Source organism: Rhinolophus hipposideros, assembly GCF_964194185.1.
Source record: "Rhinolophus hipposideros genome assembly, chromosome: 5".
NCBI classification, from domain to species: domain Eukaryota; kingdom Metazoa; phylum Chordata; class Mammalia; order Chiroptera; family Rhinolophidae; genus Rhinolophus; species Rhinolophus hipposideros.
Window position 1 is genome coordinate 59,319,950 of NC_138051.1, and position 20,707 is coordinate 59,340,656.

The 20,707-nt window shown below is 40.8% G+C and overlaps 1 protein-coding gene across 1 annotated transcript; it reads left to right on the plus strand.

The window, feature by feature from the left end:
* The first annotated feature begins 3,193 nt into the window (after nt 1-3,193).
* On the plus strand, nt 3,194-19,135 carry FEM1B (fem-1 homolog B). Its single transcript, XM_081048841.1, has 2 exons — nt 3,194-4,280; nt 13,050-19,135. The coding sequence occupies exons 1-2, from the start codon at nt 4,033-4,035 to the stop codon at nt 14,683-14,685; spliced, it is 1,884 nt and encodes a 627-aa protein (XP_080904967.1). The 5' UTR covers nt 3,194-4,032; the 3' UTR covers nt 14,686-19,135.
* The last annotated feature ends 1,572 nt before the right edge of the window (nt 19,136-20,707 follow it).

Below are 20,707 nucleotides of genomic sequence, written 5' to 3' on the forward strand. Positions count from 1 at the left end.
TTACGTGCTGGCATCAGCCTGGCAGGATAGCCTCCTGTCCGTCTATTGTAGCCCAGAAAAGCTAAGGTGTGCCCATAAATAACTGTGACTCATGGTAGAATTAGAGCCTGATTGATGGAGCTGGAAGAAAGCTTAGAGATTATCTGGCTTAAACTTATTTTTACTGATGACAGAACTGATTTGCTTTGTTTATTCCCACAAGGGTTGGTGGGAGATTTAGTGAGATAATGATAGCCAACACTTACTGAATTGGTTGCTGTGTGTGTGTGTGTGTGTGTGTGTGTGTGTGTGTGTATCTTATTCAACCCTCACAGCAACCAGATTGGAGAGGCACTATTATTATCCCCATTTCACAGATAAGGAGACAGATGTGAAGTTAAATAAGCAACTTGTCCTGAGTCAGTCACGTAGCTAGCAAGCAAGCGGTAGAGCTGGAATGCTCGCAGCGGGGATTCCAGAGCTTGGGTGCTGAGCGACTCTGCTTGTGCCTCCCCAGTTAGAAGAAACCTAGGAGGAGGGGGCTGGAACAGGTGGATCAGAAAGCGCTTTGTAGACTATATAAAGTGCTGTACAGACCTGAGTGAATATTAGAAAGAGGTAAGGATCCCGTGAGAGGTATAAAGTGGTAGAGAGCTCAGGGCAAAATCAAGGAAGATCTCTAGGCTGAGGAATGAAAGTATTTATGAACTCCTTATACAGATTCAGGAACTTGCCCAAGGCCACAGCTAGCCCATGGAGAAGGAAATCCAACCCCAATGTGTTCAACATCAAGAGTCATCCTCTTCCATTAAAGTATTGAGAGGGTTATAGGAATAAAACAAGTATCTTTACTAGTGCTCCAAAATGACATCTTGCATGCACTTTGTATAAATATGAGAAACTCCACTGACTCAGAGCTGGAAGGCTGAGCTCACCTGGCTTGGAAAAAGGAGAGCTCCACAGAAGGTACAGCTAATTCTGCCGGACCCCCCAATCTCTAGGAAGCAAAGAGCTGGAGGTTGGTTCTGTCTTTGGTCCAGGTGGAAGGTGGCAGTTTTTTGTCATCAGCAAATCAATCCCCATCAGGATATAACTACTTGCAGTTATATTTTACTATTGTTCATTTGCTCAGAGGCTTTCTGTCAAGGGGAATATTTCAGAAGCACAAGGAATTATTTCTGGGTTTCGGCCTTTGGGAAAGCAGCCTTGTCCTGTTTACACATTGTCTCCTCAGGTTTGTACAGATAAGTCACCTGTTTACACATTGTCTCCTCAGGTTGTACAGCCACAGATAAGTCACCGCAAAGTCCAGGTAAATAGAGGCAAGCAAATAGTCTCCAGTCGGCCAATGGCTATTGAGCAACCAAAGGATCCCATAACCCAATACTAGGCAACTGTGATAACTACAGAAGAGCAGCTCAAGGCGCCTGACCTTGGGCTGCTGGAGCAGAAGTGTGTTCCAATCTGGGGGAGGAGGGCAAGCAGTGCAAGTTCTGAGCTCTTCTCTAGCATGACCCTTGGTCCAGCAGCCCCCCCAGCACCCACCCGGTTACACCACTGAATTGAGGTGTCAGCACTAGGATGAGCCCTAGTTTATCTAACAAGGACAAGAGGAGGAAGGAGGAAGTCTCTTATTCAGCAATGAGTAGCTGGATGAATTGGGGCTCCTTCTGAAAACAAAACCGAAGGGGAGAAGGGGCCCATGTCTAGATCACCTTCTTCAAAAAGTGAGATGGAAAAAGAATAATACAGGGCAAGGGCTACGAGAAGCGGGGTGGGGAGGGAGAGGGAGCCCAGAAAGCCTGGGTCAGCCTGATCAGAGGTGGATTCTGACACTGAAGCCCTAGAATGAAACCAAGGAGCTTCCACCTCTTTTCCACCAGCTCTTTCACACACTCTACCAGTAGAAACGCATCTTCAGCTCCAACGTTGTCTTCACTATGGTAACGGGATGGGGACGATGTTCGTGTAGGGATCTGCGAGTAGGTGAAGTCCTGTGGCAGAATGGAAGAGAGAATTTGAGGAGTGGCCCAAACTCCAACCAATAGCTCTGCAAGTGAGGTGAGGCTTTCGCTAACTAGGATTGGAATAGTGGGGCTCAAATAACACACTTTATGTACATCTGTTGAGCCTAGCCTGGTCTCTGGCGACCAAATAAATGCATTTCTTCTTTATGGTAGATATTATCCTTTGGGGGGGGGTGGGGGTGGGGGTGAAAAGGGTGCAGGTGGGTGGGGGAGGAAGCCACTTCCACATGGAGCTTGCATTTTTTGTGACTGCCCCAGGAGCTTCATCACCTCCATTCCTACTATCCTCGTCCAAGGCCTTTTCTCCCGAACGGCTTTCCCGCGTGTACTCTTGCCTCGTACAGTTTATTCTCTACACAGCAGCCAGCGTGACCCTGCCCGCTTGGCCTCCCGCGGCCCCGCCGCTGCCGCCGGGCCCCCCCCCCCCCCGGTGCTCAGGCCGTCGGCGCTGCACCCTCCCCGGGGCGTTTGCAGCAGCTTTTCCCTGCGCCTGGAACAGCCTGTTCCCGTTGCCTGCCCCGGCGGTCCTGGCGGGCAGCCCCCACGACGTGAACCCGCCTCTCCAGCCCTTCATGGCATTTGCTTCAGAGCAAATGGTGCTCGCATCGCTCCGTGTGCCCGTCATTTGTGGTTCTGTCTTGGCCTGTTTTCCCCACCACGGCACGGCACCCCCTGGAGGGAAGGCACCGGGTCTTTTTGGTCTGTCACGGCGTCCCCGGCAGCAAGCCGAGCCGGGCCCACGGCGGACCTCGAGCGTCCGTCGGATAAACGATCGTTGCAGTCCCGAGCGTCCTGTGAGGCGCGGAGGCAGCGGAGGTCCCGCCAGGCTCAGCGTCGCCCGCCTTCCCAGGACGCCTTGCCCCCTGCCCGGAGCCGCTCCCCTTCTCCCACACCTTCCTCACACCCTTACTTCCCGTCTCCAGGGAGCCCTGGCCGGCGTTCCAGTCTCTTTTCGGAGCCTGGTGCGGCGGCCCGCACAGTCACCCCACATTTCCGGGGTTCAGAGAAGCCGCCCTTTTCTAAATAGGGACCCCTCCGGAGGTCCCCAGTCAGGGCCCGAGGGGAGGGCACCGCACCGTCTAGGGGAAAATGCGGAGGGCCGTCAAGCCCTCCGGTAGTAACGGTTCAGCGCCCTCACGTGGTCCCCGTGCCCGGCCTGGGACCCCCAGGGCCGCGCGGGGACAGGGGGAGGCTCCAGGCGTCAAGGGCACTGAGGACATCCAGGCCCGAATCGGGGATGGGCCCGTTTTGCGCTGCAGAACCTTCCTTCGCGAAGGTCCCGCTTTCCAGCCGGTCGGCTTTGGAGGAGACACCGCGCTTAACCATCTCTCCGGCTCGCACCCTCCCCCTCCCGGCCTGTCGGCGGCGGCTCGCCTTCCTCCGCGGCCCGAGGTCGGGGCTGCTGCCGTGGGGGCGCCCCGCGTCGCTCCGGCCCGCCTCCCGAGCCCTCCCTAAGCCCACAGGCGTGGAGCTCGAAGCCGTCCACAGCGTTCGGCACTCCTGAGCCCCGGGCGGTGAGGGCCTGCCGGTTTCCTGCAGCTGGGGAGGTCGGCGAGCAGAGGCGGAGGCACTTTCAGGCCTGAGGCCCTGCCGGCCGGGCCGGGTGAGACGCGCCCATCATTCGCCATCCGCGCCGCGCGCGGCCCTCTTGGGACCTCACCGGCGACCCGTAGCTCGGGCACGCGCTTGTCGCAGCCCGCAGGAAGGAGGGGTCCTGCCCGAGGCCCGGGACGGCGGCCGCCATGGAGGTCCCCTCGGCCCGGGGCCCGCGCCTGGGGCCTTGGGGGCGGCCCTGACCGCCCTCCTCCCTGCCGGCGCTGGGTCGCGGACGTGCCGCGGGCGGCGGGCGGTCATCTCCGCCTCTCCGCCCTCCCCGGGCCGCGCAGCTGCCTGGGCGCGGCGGCGACGGCGCCCTGTTGAATGGGCTGCGAGGGCCCAGGTTGGAAGCGCTGGCGAACGCGGCCTCCGGGGGCGCAAGGCAGCAGCAGCGGTGGCGACCAAACGGGTGTTGGAGTTGGCGGCGGCCATGGAGGGCCTGGCTGGCTATGTGTACAAGGCGGCCAGCGAGGGCAAGGTGCTGACCCTGGCCGCCTTGCTTCTCAACCGCTCCGAAAGCGACATCCGCTACCTGCTCGGCTATGTCAGCCAGCAGGGAGGGCAGCGCTCCACGCCCCTCATCATCGCAGCCCGCAATGGCCACGCCAAGGTGGTGCGCTTGCTGTTAGAACATTACCGGGTGCAGACTCAGCAGACTGGCACCGTCCGCTTCGACGGGTAGGTACCTGCCGCCGCCAGACGCCTCTCCCACGCGCGCGACGCGACGGCTCCGCGAACCCCACCCTCCCTCCCACTCCTCCCCCCCCACTCCTCTCCCCCACTCCTCCCCGAGGTATCCCGTCTCCCTGTCCCTCCTCGTGCCCCATTCACGCCCACTTCGTCGTCCAGGACTGCCACTCCGTCCCCGGCTCCGGTGGGCTTCCTACGTCGGAGTCCCTCTCTCGGTAAAGAGCCACACCCTCCGTCTGGATGTCTAATCGGCGTTCTTGGGTCTGTGAAGGAGCTCCAGTATAGAGGAGGGGGCTGCCTTTTCAGGTGTCCCCTTTCTCAGTACTGCGCTTGTCACCGAGATCAGAAATTAATGAGGTCAGCAGTTAACATTGAAGTCTTCCGAAGAGTTAGTTACTTGGCCAACCAGTTTTCATTGAGTGGTTCCATAAAGCCCTCGGTGGATGGCTGGGGCCTTAATGTCAAAACAGGCCCCGAGAACCAGCAGCAGTTCCAGCTTCTTGAGGGATTGTTACACAGTCACACAGCCCCAGGCATGATTCCGACTCTGCCACATTGCTGGGGGGTAGATATGTTCACTGCAAAAATGGCACTGGACCGGGTGTGTAGGAGATGGTGCCGTTGTTAAATTACACGTTATCCTGTGCTATTGTGGGGAAGATTGCAATTCATATTATCATAGTTAAAATTTGCCCTTTGGCTTTAATTGTACATGTTTTTGGGTATGCTGATGTCGGACTAGATTTGTAGGCTTGATGTCTTCTTAGGTGCTGAACAATTCTAAGTGTTTTACAGATTACAATGGCGTAAAGATTTGGCTTCATTGATTGCATTTGTTTTTGTTGACTTGTTCCAGTACATGAGCTATTCTGACATTGTCTTTTGAGGTAGATGTGGTCCAAGCATAAAAATGTGTGTCTCTAGTTTTGGTGATTGAAAACTCTTTGGTTAAAACCTGATTTAAAAATCACTTCTTGAGGATGACTAAGGCATTGTTGAAATTTGATTGATTCTTTTTTAGGTTTAAATAATAAAGGCTTTTTCTTTGTTTTAGATGAGAGGAAAATATTTTAGAGTATTACATTTTAATGAAATGGTAGCCCACAGGTGATGGTTAATCTCTGGTACCACCTCTTTAGACATTAAGGTGACGGTCTTTTTCGTGTTGACCAAAGATGGCAACCTGATTCATGTTTACTTTCCCCTACTGGCTTCTGTGTCCTTTCTGTAGCTCCCTGCATTCCCACAGCCTTTCCCATACCCAGAGGAGGAAAGAAGCGGACTGACCCCTGAACTTCCAGCACCATTCCACTTGTGTAGGCACCTGCATCCATTGAGAGATGAATCTCTGCAAAAACAGCTGCTGGGAACAGTGCTGTAAGGGGCTTGCTAAGGTCTAGTTGGATAAGGGGAGAATAGTGGTGAGAAAAGAATTTTCTAAAGCATTTGGAAAAGCCATACTTATTGCTATATTTCTTAACCATCAAAGAGAAAGGTATTTTGAGGTGGTAATTAAAAAAGTCTGAAATGATTAGAAATGTAGCATTGAGCCTGTATACTGGCTCTCCTTGCCTACTAATCTGTACTGGCCAGTGAAATTAAGGGGTGCAGTGAGCAAACATTTATTGAACACCTACTGTGTGCCAGGCTCTAAGGTAGGTATTGGGTATACAGATGAATAACATACTGTTTTCACTGTAGAGGAAGACAGTCTAGTTGGCGTGGGGAGTGGAGAAATAGATACATCAATGATTAATTGCAGATGTTGTGCCGTTTAGGATTATAGAAGTCTTTTGGACTACTGAGGAGGCACAGGAAAAGGACGCGCTTAGCTTTGCCTGGGGGAATCAGGGAAGGTTTCACAAGATGTGCCAGGCACCTTTAAAGGATGGTAGGAATTGAAGAAGAGGGGCAGCAAGGTGATGCACTTGCAATGACAACTGTTTAATGGCAGTTGCAGGAATGGATTCAAGATGGGGAAATTAAGGAGACGGTGGGAGACTGGAGAGAGGTGGAGGCCAGATTTTGATGATCCTTGTGTAAAATATCACGAGTCAGACTGGTCAGACTGCAGTCAAAAACATTTCTATCATTCGCGATTTTGTCTGAGCCTTTTTGGATCTATTTTGTTTATGGATTAGTACAATTATGAGCTTATTAGCTGCTATGTTAAAGTATATCAGTATTTGTTTATTAAATGTCTAGAATGGGCCTAGCCCTGTGCCATATTGTGTGGAAGACACAGCAAAAAATTTCTACTTTTGAGGAGCTTACCAATTAATTAACATAAGAATTAAAATTCATGACCACCTTTCTGCCCATTCTCACCACTCTGTGAGATTATTTTTGCAGTTTATCCCAGTCATCTTGGCATTTCAGAACTAGATAGACTGTTATTTGCAAATGTCACGATTTCACTTTGTATTCATTCCAGATACTGTGAAAATGTTAGCCTGAGTGAGGTGTTCACAATATGAAGCTTACTCATCCCTTAGGGGCTGGTTTTGAGGTATTTAGTTAAAACACCTCCATCTTTAGATTCCACTGACACTTGAGACCCATGGCCAGGTGGGGACAAACAGGTTCTCTGTGTATGCTGAAGTAGATTATTAGTGTTTTTAAAGTCTCACTTCTTAGCTTTATCCTAAATAACAGTAATTACGGGTTTGATACGGTACATTTTGTGTGTGTGTGTGTGTGTGTGTGTGTGTGAGAGAGAGAGAGAGAGAGAGAGAGAGAGAGAGAGACATTAAAATACCTTTAAAATTTTTTAAAAAGTCTGTTCTGCCTAAAAACTTTCATAATACCTTAAGACACAAAAGTGGATTCATAATAGAGCTTCAAGGGGTAAGGAACCACCCACCTAGATTAAATGATGCTACTTGAGTCCTTGTTCATATTTTTAGGAGTATCATTTAATATTATTTTAGTTATGGCTTAATATATGAAGGCCAAAACTGACACAGATGAGTGGACAAGAAGACAAGTTACATGAGTGGGCATGCAGAAAGAACCTTTAGTTAGTTGGAGAATGGAAAGATGTTAAGAATGTTATAGAAATGGAACAGAACAAAGGGGAGGTGTCATGTGACTGGAATATAGTGCTGCCTTGAGTTCTGAGGGCCTGACTGCTCTGTGCAGAACTTGTAGGAACCTCTGTACTAAAAGAGGTTTGCTGACGTGGATGGGAAAGAGAACGGGACCTCTGGAAATTCTGAGGCTTTTTGTTGAGTGTTCTTACTTTTAAAGTCAGAGCTAGCACTAATACTTTTAATGAATGTCCAGGTAGAGGAAAGGCAGGAGGGGCACATCGTCATTTGACTTCATTTAGAAAGTCATTGCTAGTATATTTCCAGGAACTGCATTTGATCTAATAAATTATTTTAAGGACTTTGGTTAAAATAAAGTGCTGATTATTTACATGTAATGAATTTTTATTTCTCTTTCAAATGCTTGAATCATACTTTTATTTCAAATTGAACCAGGAAATAGTTGAGCTTAGTTTTGTGATCAGAACTGTTATCTTTTATTGTGAAATGTTTTCGTCATCTGATGCATACATTTTGTTTAAAAAGATGAATATAAGATTATGGTTTCTTGATTTTTAACATGAAATATATAATAGAGTGTTTGCATTGCAATTTTGGACTGAGTCTAGAAAGATCATTGTTTTACAGTGCTCCTGTAGGCAGGCACTAAGGAAATATTGCATTAATTTTATTACATTTTTATTTTCTGTTATAAATGTTTTTGGTGTTTTGTTTAAAGCAGTATATACTTATAATTTTAGCTGAACTTTATGGACAAAGGAATGTCATAGATGTTAAGCTTACAACTGCCTTTATTCTGTTTAATGTTTTTGTTTAGATGTAGACATTAAAAATTCACTATGGCTGATGTTTCTGAAGGACTAGTCATTTTATAATACATTCTGCTGTGAATATTTTGTCATAAACTAAAGAATTTTAATTGCCTCAGTGAAAATTGATAATTGAAATTTTTTTGAGGCTCCTCTCACACGAAAATAGGGAAAAATGGAAATTTTTAGGCTATACTAGGAAAAGTATTAAACTATTACAAAACCCAGTGAAGTATATACTTGGAATGTAATTTTTATTCTTACATCATTCTTGGAAATTTGAGGTTAGAAAAATATTTTAATCACTCTTTGTGTTTTTTTTCATCTTCAAAATGGGAGTCATATTTACTTGTACTATTATTTCCAGAGTTAAAGATAATGTATGGGAATGCCTATTTAATGTAACATTTCTTGAGTTTTGGATAGTTTGGGTTCATGTTTGTTTCTGGCATGTAATAATTTTATATTTTTAAAGAGGGCAAGAAAATATTGTAACTATGTAAGTGTATTATGTAAGTATGTAATATGTAGTAGTAAATACATAGTAAATTATATAATATACTATGTAAGTATATTAATAATGTCTTAACTTTTGCGTAGATTATATTAATCAGTTTGAAATAATGCTTTTTAAATGCAAACAAATAATGATATGGACTATAATTCCTTACATTTGATGCATTTTATAGTTTCCGAAGTACGATTGTATTTTTAATCTCATATAAACTTTTAGTTATATATCTGTAAAATGGGCATGTTAATATCTACTTCTAATTGGGAGGAGGTTATTGTGAGAATTGAATGAGATATTATGCATATTATTTAAATACAATGCTAGGCACATTGAGAGTATTTATTAACTATTTGTGTTAATTTAAACTTTTTCTTTAAATTGATTTGTGCCTCTTTTTTTTGATTGTAATTATACCTATTTTTAGTTAAGGCATAACATTTAGTAAAGTGCTTAAGTGTTAAGTGTACAGTGTGATAACATTTAATATGTTTACTTCCATGTAGTCACCTTCTAGATCAATATATAGAACATTTTTATCATTCTGCATTTCCCTTATGCTCTTTCTTAGTCAATTACCCTCTTTCCCCTCAGAAGTAATGATTATTCAGCTTTCTATCACCATAAATTAGTTTTGCTTATACTTGAACTTCCTATAAATGGAATCATAACAGTATACTTTTTTCTGTCTGGCTCTTTTTGCTTAACACTTTGAGATTCATCCATGTAGTTGCATGTATCAATATTGTTCATTTGTTCGTTTACTTCTTTCTTTCTTTATTTATTTAATGCTGTGATTCCATTGTATGAATATGTGAGCTTACACCGTTGATGGATATTTTGATTCTAGTGTTTGACCATTATAAATAAAACTGCTATAAACATTTTTGTATAGGTTTTCTGGCATTTGCATTCATTTCTCTTCAGTATATACCAAGGAGTGGAATTACTGGGTCACAGGGTTGGTGTGTGTTTAACTTTAATAGTTACTGCCAAACAGTTTTCCTAAAGCTGTTGAACTGAGTTACATTCCTACCAGCAATGAGAGTTTGCTTTGTTCCACATCCTGGCCAACACTTAGTGTTCTGATGTCAATCTTACTAATTTTAGCTATTCTGGTGGATGTATATTGGTAATTCCTGGTTTTAATTTGCATTCCCCTGGTGAGTAATTATCGTGAACATCGTTTCGTATGTGTATTGGTCATTCGGATATCTCCTTTTGTGAAATATACTTGTTCAGTCTTTTCACCGATTTTTTAATTGGGTTGTTTGCCTTTTTCTTACTGATTTGTCAAATATATCTGATGCAAATGTCTTCTAGTGAATGGGTTGCCTGTTCACTTTCTTCACAATGTCTTTTGATGAATAGAAGTTTTTAACTTTAATGAAGTCTAATAAAACCAATTTGTTTTCTTTTATGGTTAGTGCTATTTTTGCATTCTGTTTAAGAAATTATCATCAATTCTGAGGTCATGAAGATAGTCTTATTTTTTAGAAGCTTTTATTGTTTTGCTTTTCATATTATAGGTCTGTGCTGCATCTCTAACTTTTGTGTATTGTGTGAGATAAGAGTCAAGTTTAATTTTTTTCCTTACAAACGTCTAGTTGCTTTAGCACCATGTGTTAAAAAAGACCATACTACCTGAATTTCAGTGGAGCTTTTGTCATAAATCGAGTAACTATATGTGTGAATCTGTTTCTGGAGGTTTTTTGTTTGTTTGTTTGTTTGTTCTATTGGTCTATCCTTGTGCTAGTGACACACTATTTTAATAACTGTAGTTTGTCCTCTAGCTTTTTTTTTTTTCAAGATTATCTTCATTGTTCTAAGTACTTTGCATTTCTGTATGCATTTCAGAATTGTTTTGTAGCATCTTAGTTTCTACACATATGTGTGCATGCATGTGTGTGTATGCCGACACACCACACACACACACACACACACACACACACACACACACACACATACAAACACAAACACACCCCTGCTGGGATTTTGATATAGATTGCATTGACTCCATAGATCATTTAGGGGAGAATTGACATCTTAACATTATTGAGTCTTCTAAACTATGAACGTGGAATATTTCTCCGTTTATTAGGTCTTTTCATTTTTCTCAGGAATGTGTTATAGTTTTCAATGTAGAGGTCTTATACATTTTTCATGAGATTTATTAATACTGATATTTTCTGATGCTGTTCTCAGTGACATTTTTTGACAGTGAATTAAAAAATTTTTGAACTTTGTACATATAATCATGACAAAAATATAAGTGAATTGTAATTAAACTGAATTGTTTGCATAAGGTACAGTTCGCAGCCATTAAAACATGGATGTAATATCTTATTTTCTTGATTCATTCTTTAGTTTAAAAAATGAAGTTAAATGCCACTTTAAAAATAACTTAAGAGGAAGCTTAAGAAGGCTTCCGGTTTTATTTATTTATTTATTTTGGAGGTATGTCTTCCCGACAGTAAAATGCACAAATCTTAAATGTGCAGTTTGACGAGGTTGTTTTCCTCTAAATATCCACCTGAGAAGCCACTACCTAGATGAAGATACAGGACGTTCCCAGTAGCTTTAAGCTTCTTCCTAGTCTATCTCACACCCTCCCCAATAGGTAACCTGCTGAGAAGGCTTTGCTTATAAACATTTTGTCATTATATGAAAGTGAAGAAGTAAATGCTTTTGAATTATTATAAAGTGGGTTTTTTATTTTCAGCAGAAATGATAGACAGTGTTGTTTTTTGGGGGGTTGTTAATTGGGGTTAAACTATGATATTTATATTATCCCAGAGGAATTGTACTCTTACTTCATGGGAGGTATAATTTGACCTGTGTTATAAGGTTGTATAGTGAGAAGCTTAGCAGTGAGGTGTTTGGTAATTAATTGCTCTAGTGAATATCGCTTTTAATTGACTTTTTTCTTAACACTTTTAAGTATGTATACCAATTTTAGTGGTTCTAGCACTGTAAATCTAAGTATCTCCAGCAAAAATCTACTTTTAGGTCTGATGGTCAGGAATAGGATGAAAAGTTGGGATACTGAGGTTGGGGAAAGATTGAAATGAAATAGTAGGAAAGACTGGCCTCCTAGCAAGCTAGTTTTATATAAGTAGTGAATCTAGAACGTATTAGACACTCAGTAAGTTAGTGGTGACTATGAAGCCACAAAGTCCAACCATGGACTGAAGGTCAAAGATGCCTACTTGGTTTTCAGAAAGTGCTAGTTGTTTCCTGCTGTCACTAGTATTTTTCCCCCAATGAGGAACACACATAGACCCACAATACACACACACACACATATACATAATATATTTTTTTAACTTTTAAATTGGAATATAACATACGAGTATGGAGAGAAATGCACTAATTAAAAGTGTGTATATATATGTATATATATGTATACACATACATATATATACATATATATACACACTTTATATATAAATGTTTCACAAGAACATGTTTGTTTAATAAAGTCCCCTTTGTGCTTCCTGCCATTCACTAACTCCCCCCAAAGCTAACTAGTATCCTGACTTCTAACACTACAGATAGGTATGTAAATGTAATAATATAACATGTACTATGTTTGGTTGCCTTCTTCTGCTCAGCATCATGTGTACGTGATCCACGCATATTGTTGTAGGAGCAGTAATTGTTTCATTCTTTTTGCTGTAGTAGAGTAAGGATAATATTTGATTCGCTTAGATAATCGTAGGATGAAGTTATCTGCTTAAACGCTTTGCTTCCTAAAGCAGTTTCTAATGCAGAGCTGATGTAGGGGTTAGGGTGACTTTATTACCGACTTGCTGACAGAAACTGTGGTACCTGGCACCTGGGGAACCCTGGGAGTGAGGGGCGTGCTGTACTCTTAGGAGCCAGGGCAGCAGCCTGACAGTAAAGAAGTTACAAACCACCATACGTTTCCTCTGTGTTTTCTGAAATGTATTTACTTTTGCTAGTAGAAAGTTGATGTTTTTTATGTTTGTATACTTTAGTAATAACAGTAATAGCTAATAATAGCTAATATATGTTGAGCTTATACTAGGTACAGGTCCTATGCAAAGTGTTTTACTTAAATTACTTGATTTTATTTTCACCAAAACGAATGTTTTATTACTACCGTGTTTCCCCGAAAATAAGACCTAGCCGGACCATCAGCTCTAAGTGCGTCTTTTGGGTCTTTTTAATATAAAACCCAGTCTTATATTAATTTTTGCTCCAAAAGACGCATTAGAGCTGATGGTCCGACTAGGTCTTATTTTCAGGGAAACATGGTATTCTGTAGATTGAGGTTTTGGTCAGTGCAAATGAATACATTCTCTAAACTTACATTAGGGTTTGTGGCCTCCATTTTCTTAACTTTTGTTCTTTCTGTGAATAGGTATGTCATTGATGGTGCCACCGCTCTTTGGTGTGCAGCGGGAGCAGGACATTTTGAAGTTGTTAAACTTCTAGTCAGCCATGGAGCCAACGTGAACCATACCACAGTGACTAACTCGACCCCCCTGCGGGCAGCATGCTTTGACGGCCGGCTGGACATTGTGAAATACTTGGTTGAAAATAATGCCAACATCAGCATTGCCAACAAGTATGACAACACCTGCCTAATGATTGCAGCATATAAGGGGCACACCGACGTGGTCAGGTACCTTTTAGAACAACGTGCTGATCCCAATGCTAAAGCACACTGTGGAGCCACAGCGCTGCACTTTGCAGCTGAAGCTGGGCACATAGACATTGTGAAAGAGCTGATAAAATGGCGTGCTGCTATAGTCGTGAACGGTCATGGCATGACGCCGTTAAAAGTAGCTGCCGAAAGCTGTAAAGCCGATGTCGTGGAGCTGTTGCTCTCACATGCTGATTGTGACCGAAGGAGTCGCATTGAGGCTTTGGAACTCTTGGGCGCCTCCTTTGCAAATGACCGTGAGAACTATGACATCATGAAGACATACCACTACTTATACTTAGCCATGTTGGAGAGGTTTCAAGATGGTGATAACATTCTTGAGAAAGAGGTTCTCCCACCAATCCATGCGTATGGGAATAGAACTGAATGTAGAAATCCTCAGGAACTGGAATGCATTCGGCAAGACAGAGATGCTCTTCATATGGAAGGCCTTATAGTTCGGGAACGGATTTTAGGTGCCGACAATATTGACGTTTCCCATCCCATCATTTACAGGGGAGCTGTGTATGCAGATAACATGGAATTTGAACAGTGTATCAAGTTGTGGCTTCACGCCCTGCACCTCAGACAGAAAGGTAACAGGAATACCCACAAGGATCTTCTTCGATTTGCTCAAGTTTTCTCACAGATGATACATCTGAATGAAACTGTGAAGGCCCCAGACATAGAATGTGTTTTGAGATGCAGTGTTTTGGAAATAGAACAGAGTATGAACAGAGTAAGAAGTATTTCAGATGCTGATGTCCACAGTGCTATGGACAATTATGAATGTAACCTCTATACCTTTTTGTATTTAGTGTGCATCTCCACCAAAACACAGTGCAGTGAAGAAGATCAGTGCAAAATTAACAAGCAGATCTACAACCTGATTCACCTTGACCCCAGAACTCGGGAAGGTTTCACCTTGCTGCATCTAGCTGTCAACTCAAATACTCCAGTTGATGATTTCCACACCAACGATGTCTGCAGCTTCCCAAACGCACTTGTCACCAAGCTCCTGCTGGCCTGTGGTGCTGAGGTGAACGCTGTGGACAATGAGGGGAACAGCGCCCTTCATATCATTGTGCAGTACAACAGGCCCATCAGTGATTTTTTGACCTTGCACTCGATCATCATTAGCCTAGTTGAAGCTGGCGCTCACACTGACATGACAAACAAACAGAATAAGACGCCACTAGACAAAAGTACAACTGGGGTATCTGAAATACTACTTAAAACTCAAATGAAGATGAGTCTCAAGTGCCTGGCTGCCCGAGCAGTTCGGGCTAATGACATTAACTACCAAGACCAGATCCCCAGAACTCTTGAAGAGTTTGTGGGATTTCATTAAGTGACTGGCTATGTAAAATCATTTAATGTGGTGCTAAAAAGTAAAATCTTTAATTACAGACAATAGAATTATGTGTTCGTAAATTCTACTTTTCTTTCCATTACCCTTTCTTCCTATCCATCCTTAGTTCTGTATTTGGTCTTCTTGCCTCATACAGTAATTGATTTCAAATACACTTTAAACAAAGCCACACTGTTTAGGTGTAACTAATCTAAGGTATTTGAATATTTGGTCACTTAACTATTTTTCCTTTTAAGGAATGAATATGAAATATTTTGCTTATGTAACAAAGAACATTTATGATTTGAAGTTGATACTGTTAGAAAAAACTGCCTACAAAAGTATTTCTGTTAAGCCTTTGTCAGCACGTTATCCTTGCAGCAGTTTTGAGGATTTCATGAAGGGAAACAACTAAAAAAGAACATTAAAAGTAACGGGATACCCAGGTGTTCTGCACATGCCAAAATGCTGTAGGTAGTTTTACTCTTCCATTATTTATGTGGAGTGATACAATACATTATAACATCAGGAGGATTAAAAAAAATATATAGCTGCGGATTAATCTGAAAAATATGCTAGTTTAATAATAGTTACAAATTTCTAAAGTTAAATCCAAATTGTTGCATTATTGCTGGGTGGTATATACAAAGTAGTAATCTTAAAGCAACTTTTCAAAGAATATCAATGGACTGTTTGCCTTTAGGCTTTGAATTCTAAAATTCTTTGAAGTCTCTGTTTTAATGTAGTTTATCTAAATTGTAGCAGTCTACATTTGACTGAGCTCACAGACATGTACAAATTATGAATGATGTGTTTTCTTATGAAACAAATTGTCACATATTGTTACACATTTTATTTTTGTTTCTTTCTCCCTTTCCTCTTATGCGGTATCTTTTAAAATTTGGAACCTGCTTTTCTAGAGGGCATTATTTGTACTTCCCTAATATGGTATGTATGACAGATGAGAAGGAACTAGGATATTTTTAATTTTTTCACTTTCTTTACTTAGTCTTTGATGAGAAGTAGAAAAAATCAGTGGTGTGGTATGGGAAATGTTTTTGATGATGAAAATAATTTGCAATGCCACTTTAAAAGGTATTTCTGTCTGAGAGCTGCAAACTTTTCAGTCACAAAATGTCACTTATTTCAACAGGATAGATGTGTTTTTGTGTTTATTTTGTTTTGTTTTAAGGCAATATTTTAAGTGTTAGACTAAGAGAGTATTCTGTGATTATCTATTATACATCACAGAAATTCAAGTAAAGGGTACACCTATTTTTATTGATATTAAAAATGATAAAGTAAAATTAGCTATATCTGTATTTTTCTCTCGTGCCAAATGAATGCCTTAGCTACTCATAGTGCATGGTACTGTAAGTAAAGATCTACAGCTTTTTTTTCTTTCATGAAAAACATTATAATGATGTAGCAACATCAGTTAGAACTTAAAAAAAACCTGTAAGGTTTCAATTAACATTTTATCTCTGGATATTGCTTTGTGAAGTATAAGGAAAAGGTTGCATTTGGATCAGCATAAAACTTAACGACCAAGCCAAAATCAGCACCTAGGGCCTTAAATAAAAAGAGATACCCCACAAAATGAAATACTTTGAAGGGAGGGATTGGAAGGGGGAAATTTAAAAACTTGCCCCTCATGAATGCAAGATACTTTTACAGCTACTGTAGTTATACTTCGTTTGTCTTCTTGATTCAGTTAGGAATGTTTTGATAGTAAATTCTGTCATGGTAATATATTTCTGTTTTTCTAACCTGAGATTTTTACAAGGAAGGTTTTTAGGACGTTTAAAGGGAGGTATTTAAATGACACCCTAATTTGAAAATTACTGGCCTTGATCCTTCTGGTGTAAATCAAGGAAATACTGCACCTAGCTCTTGGCAACTCGCATGGACTGAAAGAGAAAATGCATCCTCAAGGTGAGTGAATCACGCCTTCCCACAACCCAGATCGCACCGTGTAGTTTTCAGACTTCAAGGCCTGCTTATTTGACAGTTTGAGGAATGGCTATGATACTTGGTGTTCAGTTGGTTTCATTATTAATCTATATGATTTTTAAATACCAAAACTTAAAATTATCAGCTAATGTTGCATGTTTTAAAAACCGTTTCATCCCTTGGCCACCCAGGACCAGCACTATTTTAGATATTGCTTCTGTATAAAATGAGGATAATGATTATATGCACATATTTAGACATCAAAATTAATGACCCAGTGTTTTTGAGAAGTGAGGACTGAATATTGGAGAAAGTAAAACTGCTGACTGAAATACTGACAAAGTGGGAGAGGTAATTTGAAGACAGTGGAATAAACTATGGACTCTGCTAATGGTAACTGAGATTCTTTTTTTTCATTGTAGCATTGTAGCACATGTGCACTGTATTGCTAAGGATCAAATTCTGTCTTGTAAAATAAATCCAAATATATATTGTGAAACACCTGTATAAAACCATATTGAAACGAGTAATCTACATGCCTGTTTTTTATTTGTTTTTGATAGAATTATTTTAAAATATGTTTAGCCAAACCCTTCCCAAGCTTTTTTTTAAGGAAATAAATGGGTAAGAAAGATGATAGTTTTGTAACTCAGCTGAGAACTCTAGGCTGTCTCCATTTTCCAGCCACTTTTTTCATTTTATGTTTCTTCTTGGTAGGATTAAGTTTTGGATTATAAGTCTTCCTTGGTAACATTACAAATTCAAATAAAACTTCTTTGTCTTGCTCAATAATTGTCATATAAATTTGGCTGAACTAGAAGCCCAGGTGGATGAATGCTTGAGCAAACCATGTGAAACTTAAGCTTGGTTTTGTGCTTTTTATAGAGTTGGTGAATTTGAATTCCTGACTTTAGGTAACTATTTCACTCAAGGAACAGGCAGCAAATCCATCCCCTTAATTATAAAGAAGGGGGACATTTTTGACATAAGAACTCTGACACAACATTGTTTTTTTTCAGTCTACCCTGGATTGCTCTGGTAGGCCACAGCCTAGTGGCCTTAAGGTTCTTTGCTGTGGGCACTTCCAATCGACAAACAAGCCTTGGTCTTGCTTCTTTCTGGGAAGGGTTTTATTTCATTATACTAATCATTGATTAATAAGTGGTAATTACGAGAAACATAGGGGTGATAGCACTGTGTGAAATAATATGATTTGGGGGAAGGAGCTCCCTGAGTATCAACTCTGCATTTGGCAAGTATTTTTGCAAATGAAAATCTCAAGGGAACAACAAACACCCTGTCACCAGTCTCCACCGCAGTCGAGGCAGCTCCTTTATGAATAAGACCATGTTGGATTATTCAAGCAGAAGCATTTCTTTTTTTTTTTTTTTCTTTTTTTTTTTTTGGAATGGGGCAGGGTGAGGAGTGAGTTGCTGGACCTTGGATTACAGTTTGCTGGTTTTAGAAGCCGTCAGTGACTGAACTAGTGAGTAGATGGATAAAAGTATAAAGGACTTGTTTTTATGGTAGATTTTCTGTAAAAATCTTAAATGTTCCTTTTCAGGCTAGCCAGATGTATCAATGTACAGATGATATTCTGTTTTCCTCACTGACTATAACATTAAAATGGTTTAAAGAAATCTAAACTCCGCCTTTTGCTCTATGAAAAGTTACTAGTTCATAAGATTTTAAGCTGTGTGTTCATTCCTACTGTGAAAATGCATAGCTCTGCTCTGCATATCCTCTGGAAAGTAGAAAGTTCCTAATTATGTATGGCACATGGTGGGGCTTTTTCATACATTTCTGGCAGACTTGCCCAAATCTTCAGATGGGCTGAGTTGTATAGCATTCCCCTCCCCCAAATGGGATCTGAAATAAATATTACATTGATAGTGGTGATAGATATATTAATTTTTAAAACTATAAAGTAAATGTCTCTAGTCCTAGGTTCGTGGTGTGTTCATTTGTGTTAATGTGTAGGGAAGGGACATTGATTTGATGGTTATGGGGAGTATATCTTGTGTGTGCAGGGGTGAGTATTGCTAAATTATTAACAGCTTTTCATTTAGGGGTGAGTCACGTGATGAATGGCCAAATCAGAAAAATGAAGGAGTGAAGATGCAAGCTTTGCCAAGTGATGAAGTGAACAAGGTTTTGTATCTGTTTTTTTATCAGGTGTAAAATTTATGCATGGCTTTTTTTGTTGTTGCTTAGTAATTGGTAGAGGAGAAAACATGAGGGAAAAAAACCTCAGCTTTGCTAACCAATCTTTTCAGAGGTACATAGTTGAGGAGTAAAATCTGAGTGGCCTAACATGTTGAAAGATCCTATTCTTTATAATATTCACACCATCCTGCAGTCCTCCCTGTGGAGGAACTAAATGGTTGTATTATAGTAATTCACTGTGATTTATAACAAACCAGTGATGTCATTCTATTGTGCACTTTTGTCAAACCATTTACGTGACTTTAATAAACTTAGTAAACTTGCTGACTGCACCAGAGGTCTATTAGTGATTTATATATTGCATGACATTTTCTATTTGAGTTTGACATGTAGAATTATTTTTAATTTCATGGCAATTGACAGTCCTAATAGCCCAGCTAATTTGAAACTAACAATATTGCTGTGTAAAAGGAAAAAATGGTGTTTGTGTTCAGTAAATGTTTGGAAAAAAAAAAACTACCTTGAAGTTTGTGTCTTTATTGTTCAGTGTGCCTTAGTTGAGATGATCTTTTGTTGAATTCATTTGAAAAAAGTTGTTGAAGTTGTACATGTGCATGGGGAAAAATTCAGATAGTAAAGAAAAATTCAAATAGTAAAAACAAAAGGAAATTCCCTTCCTATCTCTCTCTGCTTTCCATGTGGACTCTTCAGAGGGCAGTCGCCATTACTAGTTTTTTTGAGTAGCTTCCCAGAATTTCTCTGTGCATACAGATATTCTCTGTGTTTTTTAAAAGTACAAATGAACTTTAACCTTTCCTCCATTTTTCTGCATCTTGTTTTTCATTTAATATGTGTTCGGCATTTTTTTCATTTTGGTATATATAGGTTTTTTTTTTTTCAAAAACAACTTCATAGCAATTCTATGGGTATACCTGAAATTTATTTAGTCAGACTTTATTATTGAACGTTTAGGTTTTCAGGTTATTGATATTCCAAATAATGCTTCAGCAAACATCGTAATGTACTATATTCATAGAACAAATTCACTCCTAGCACTGGAACTTCTGGTTTAGTGACTTTAAAATCTTGATAGAGGTTATCAAATTGCCTTCTACCTCCCTACACCCTTATTTCCATCATAGATTACCTAATCATTTAGTTTTTTCAAGGTGATTGGTGAAAAATAGTGTTTCATAGTTTTGATTTGTGTCCATTTATTACGAGTGAGATTGACACTTTCATGTATTTACTGACTTTGTAATTCTTTTGTTTGCTTTCGGGTTGTGGTCTTTTTCTTCTTCTTAGAAATTCTTTGGAAGTTTAAGGAAATTTTCTCTGTCATATGTCACAGTTTGTAGTTTGTTTTTTGACTTTAAACATAGTATTTATAACAGAAGTTTGCATTTTAATGTAGCCAAATTTATCTTTCTTAAATGGATTCTGAGTTTTGTGTCTTGCTTATTGTAAGGTTGTCTCCATTCCAAGACCATGAATCTTTTTTTACCCACGTTTTCTTCTAGTCCTTCTCTGGCTTCTCCCTCCCACCTGTGCCCTCCCTTCTACTTGTCCTTCTCTTCCTGCTCAGGTGGTTCACAAAGCTCCTTGGCAAGTTTAGACAAAATTGTATTGTCTAATTTGCCTGTGCTTTGTAAATTTGGTGTGCTTAGTCCATCCCAAGAGCAGGACTGAGGTTTGCTCCTGCCTCAACCAGTGGGAACAAACTGGAGGGAATTAGCACTTATTAATGACTGTGTCAGGCACTATTCCAGGGATGTGCATACAGAAAGAAGAAAGATGGTCCCTGCCCTTGATAAGCGTGTTGCCCAGCTAAATGTCACTATTTGAAATCTGATTTTCTGTCTTTCCTTAAATTTGAATTTCCCAAATAAAATTTCATGATGTT

Excerpts from the sequence above, each read along its gene's own strand:
- FEM1B (XM_081048841.1), top strand. The coding sequence starts at position 4,033 with ATGGAGGGCCTGGCTGGCTATGTGTACAAGGCGGCCAGCGAGGGCAAG. Across the intron at positions 4,281-13,049 it reads GGCACCGTCCGCTTCGACGG|GTATGTCATTGATGGTGCCA; the intron begins GTAGGTACCTGC and ends TTCTGTGAATAG.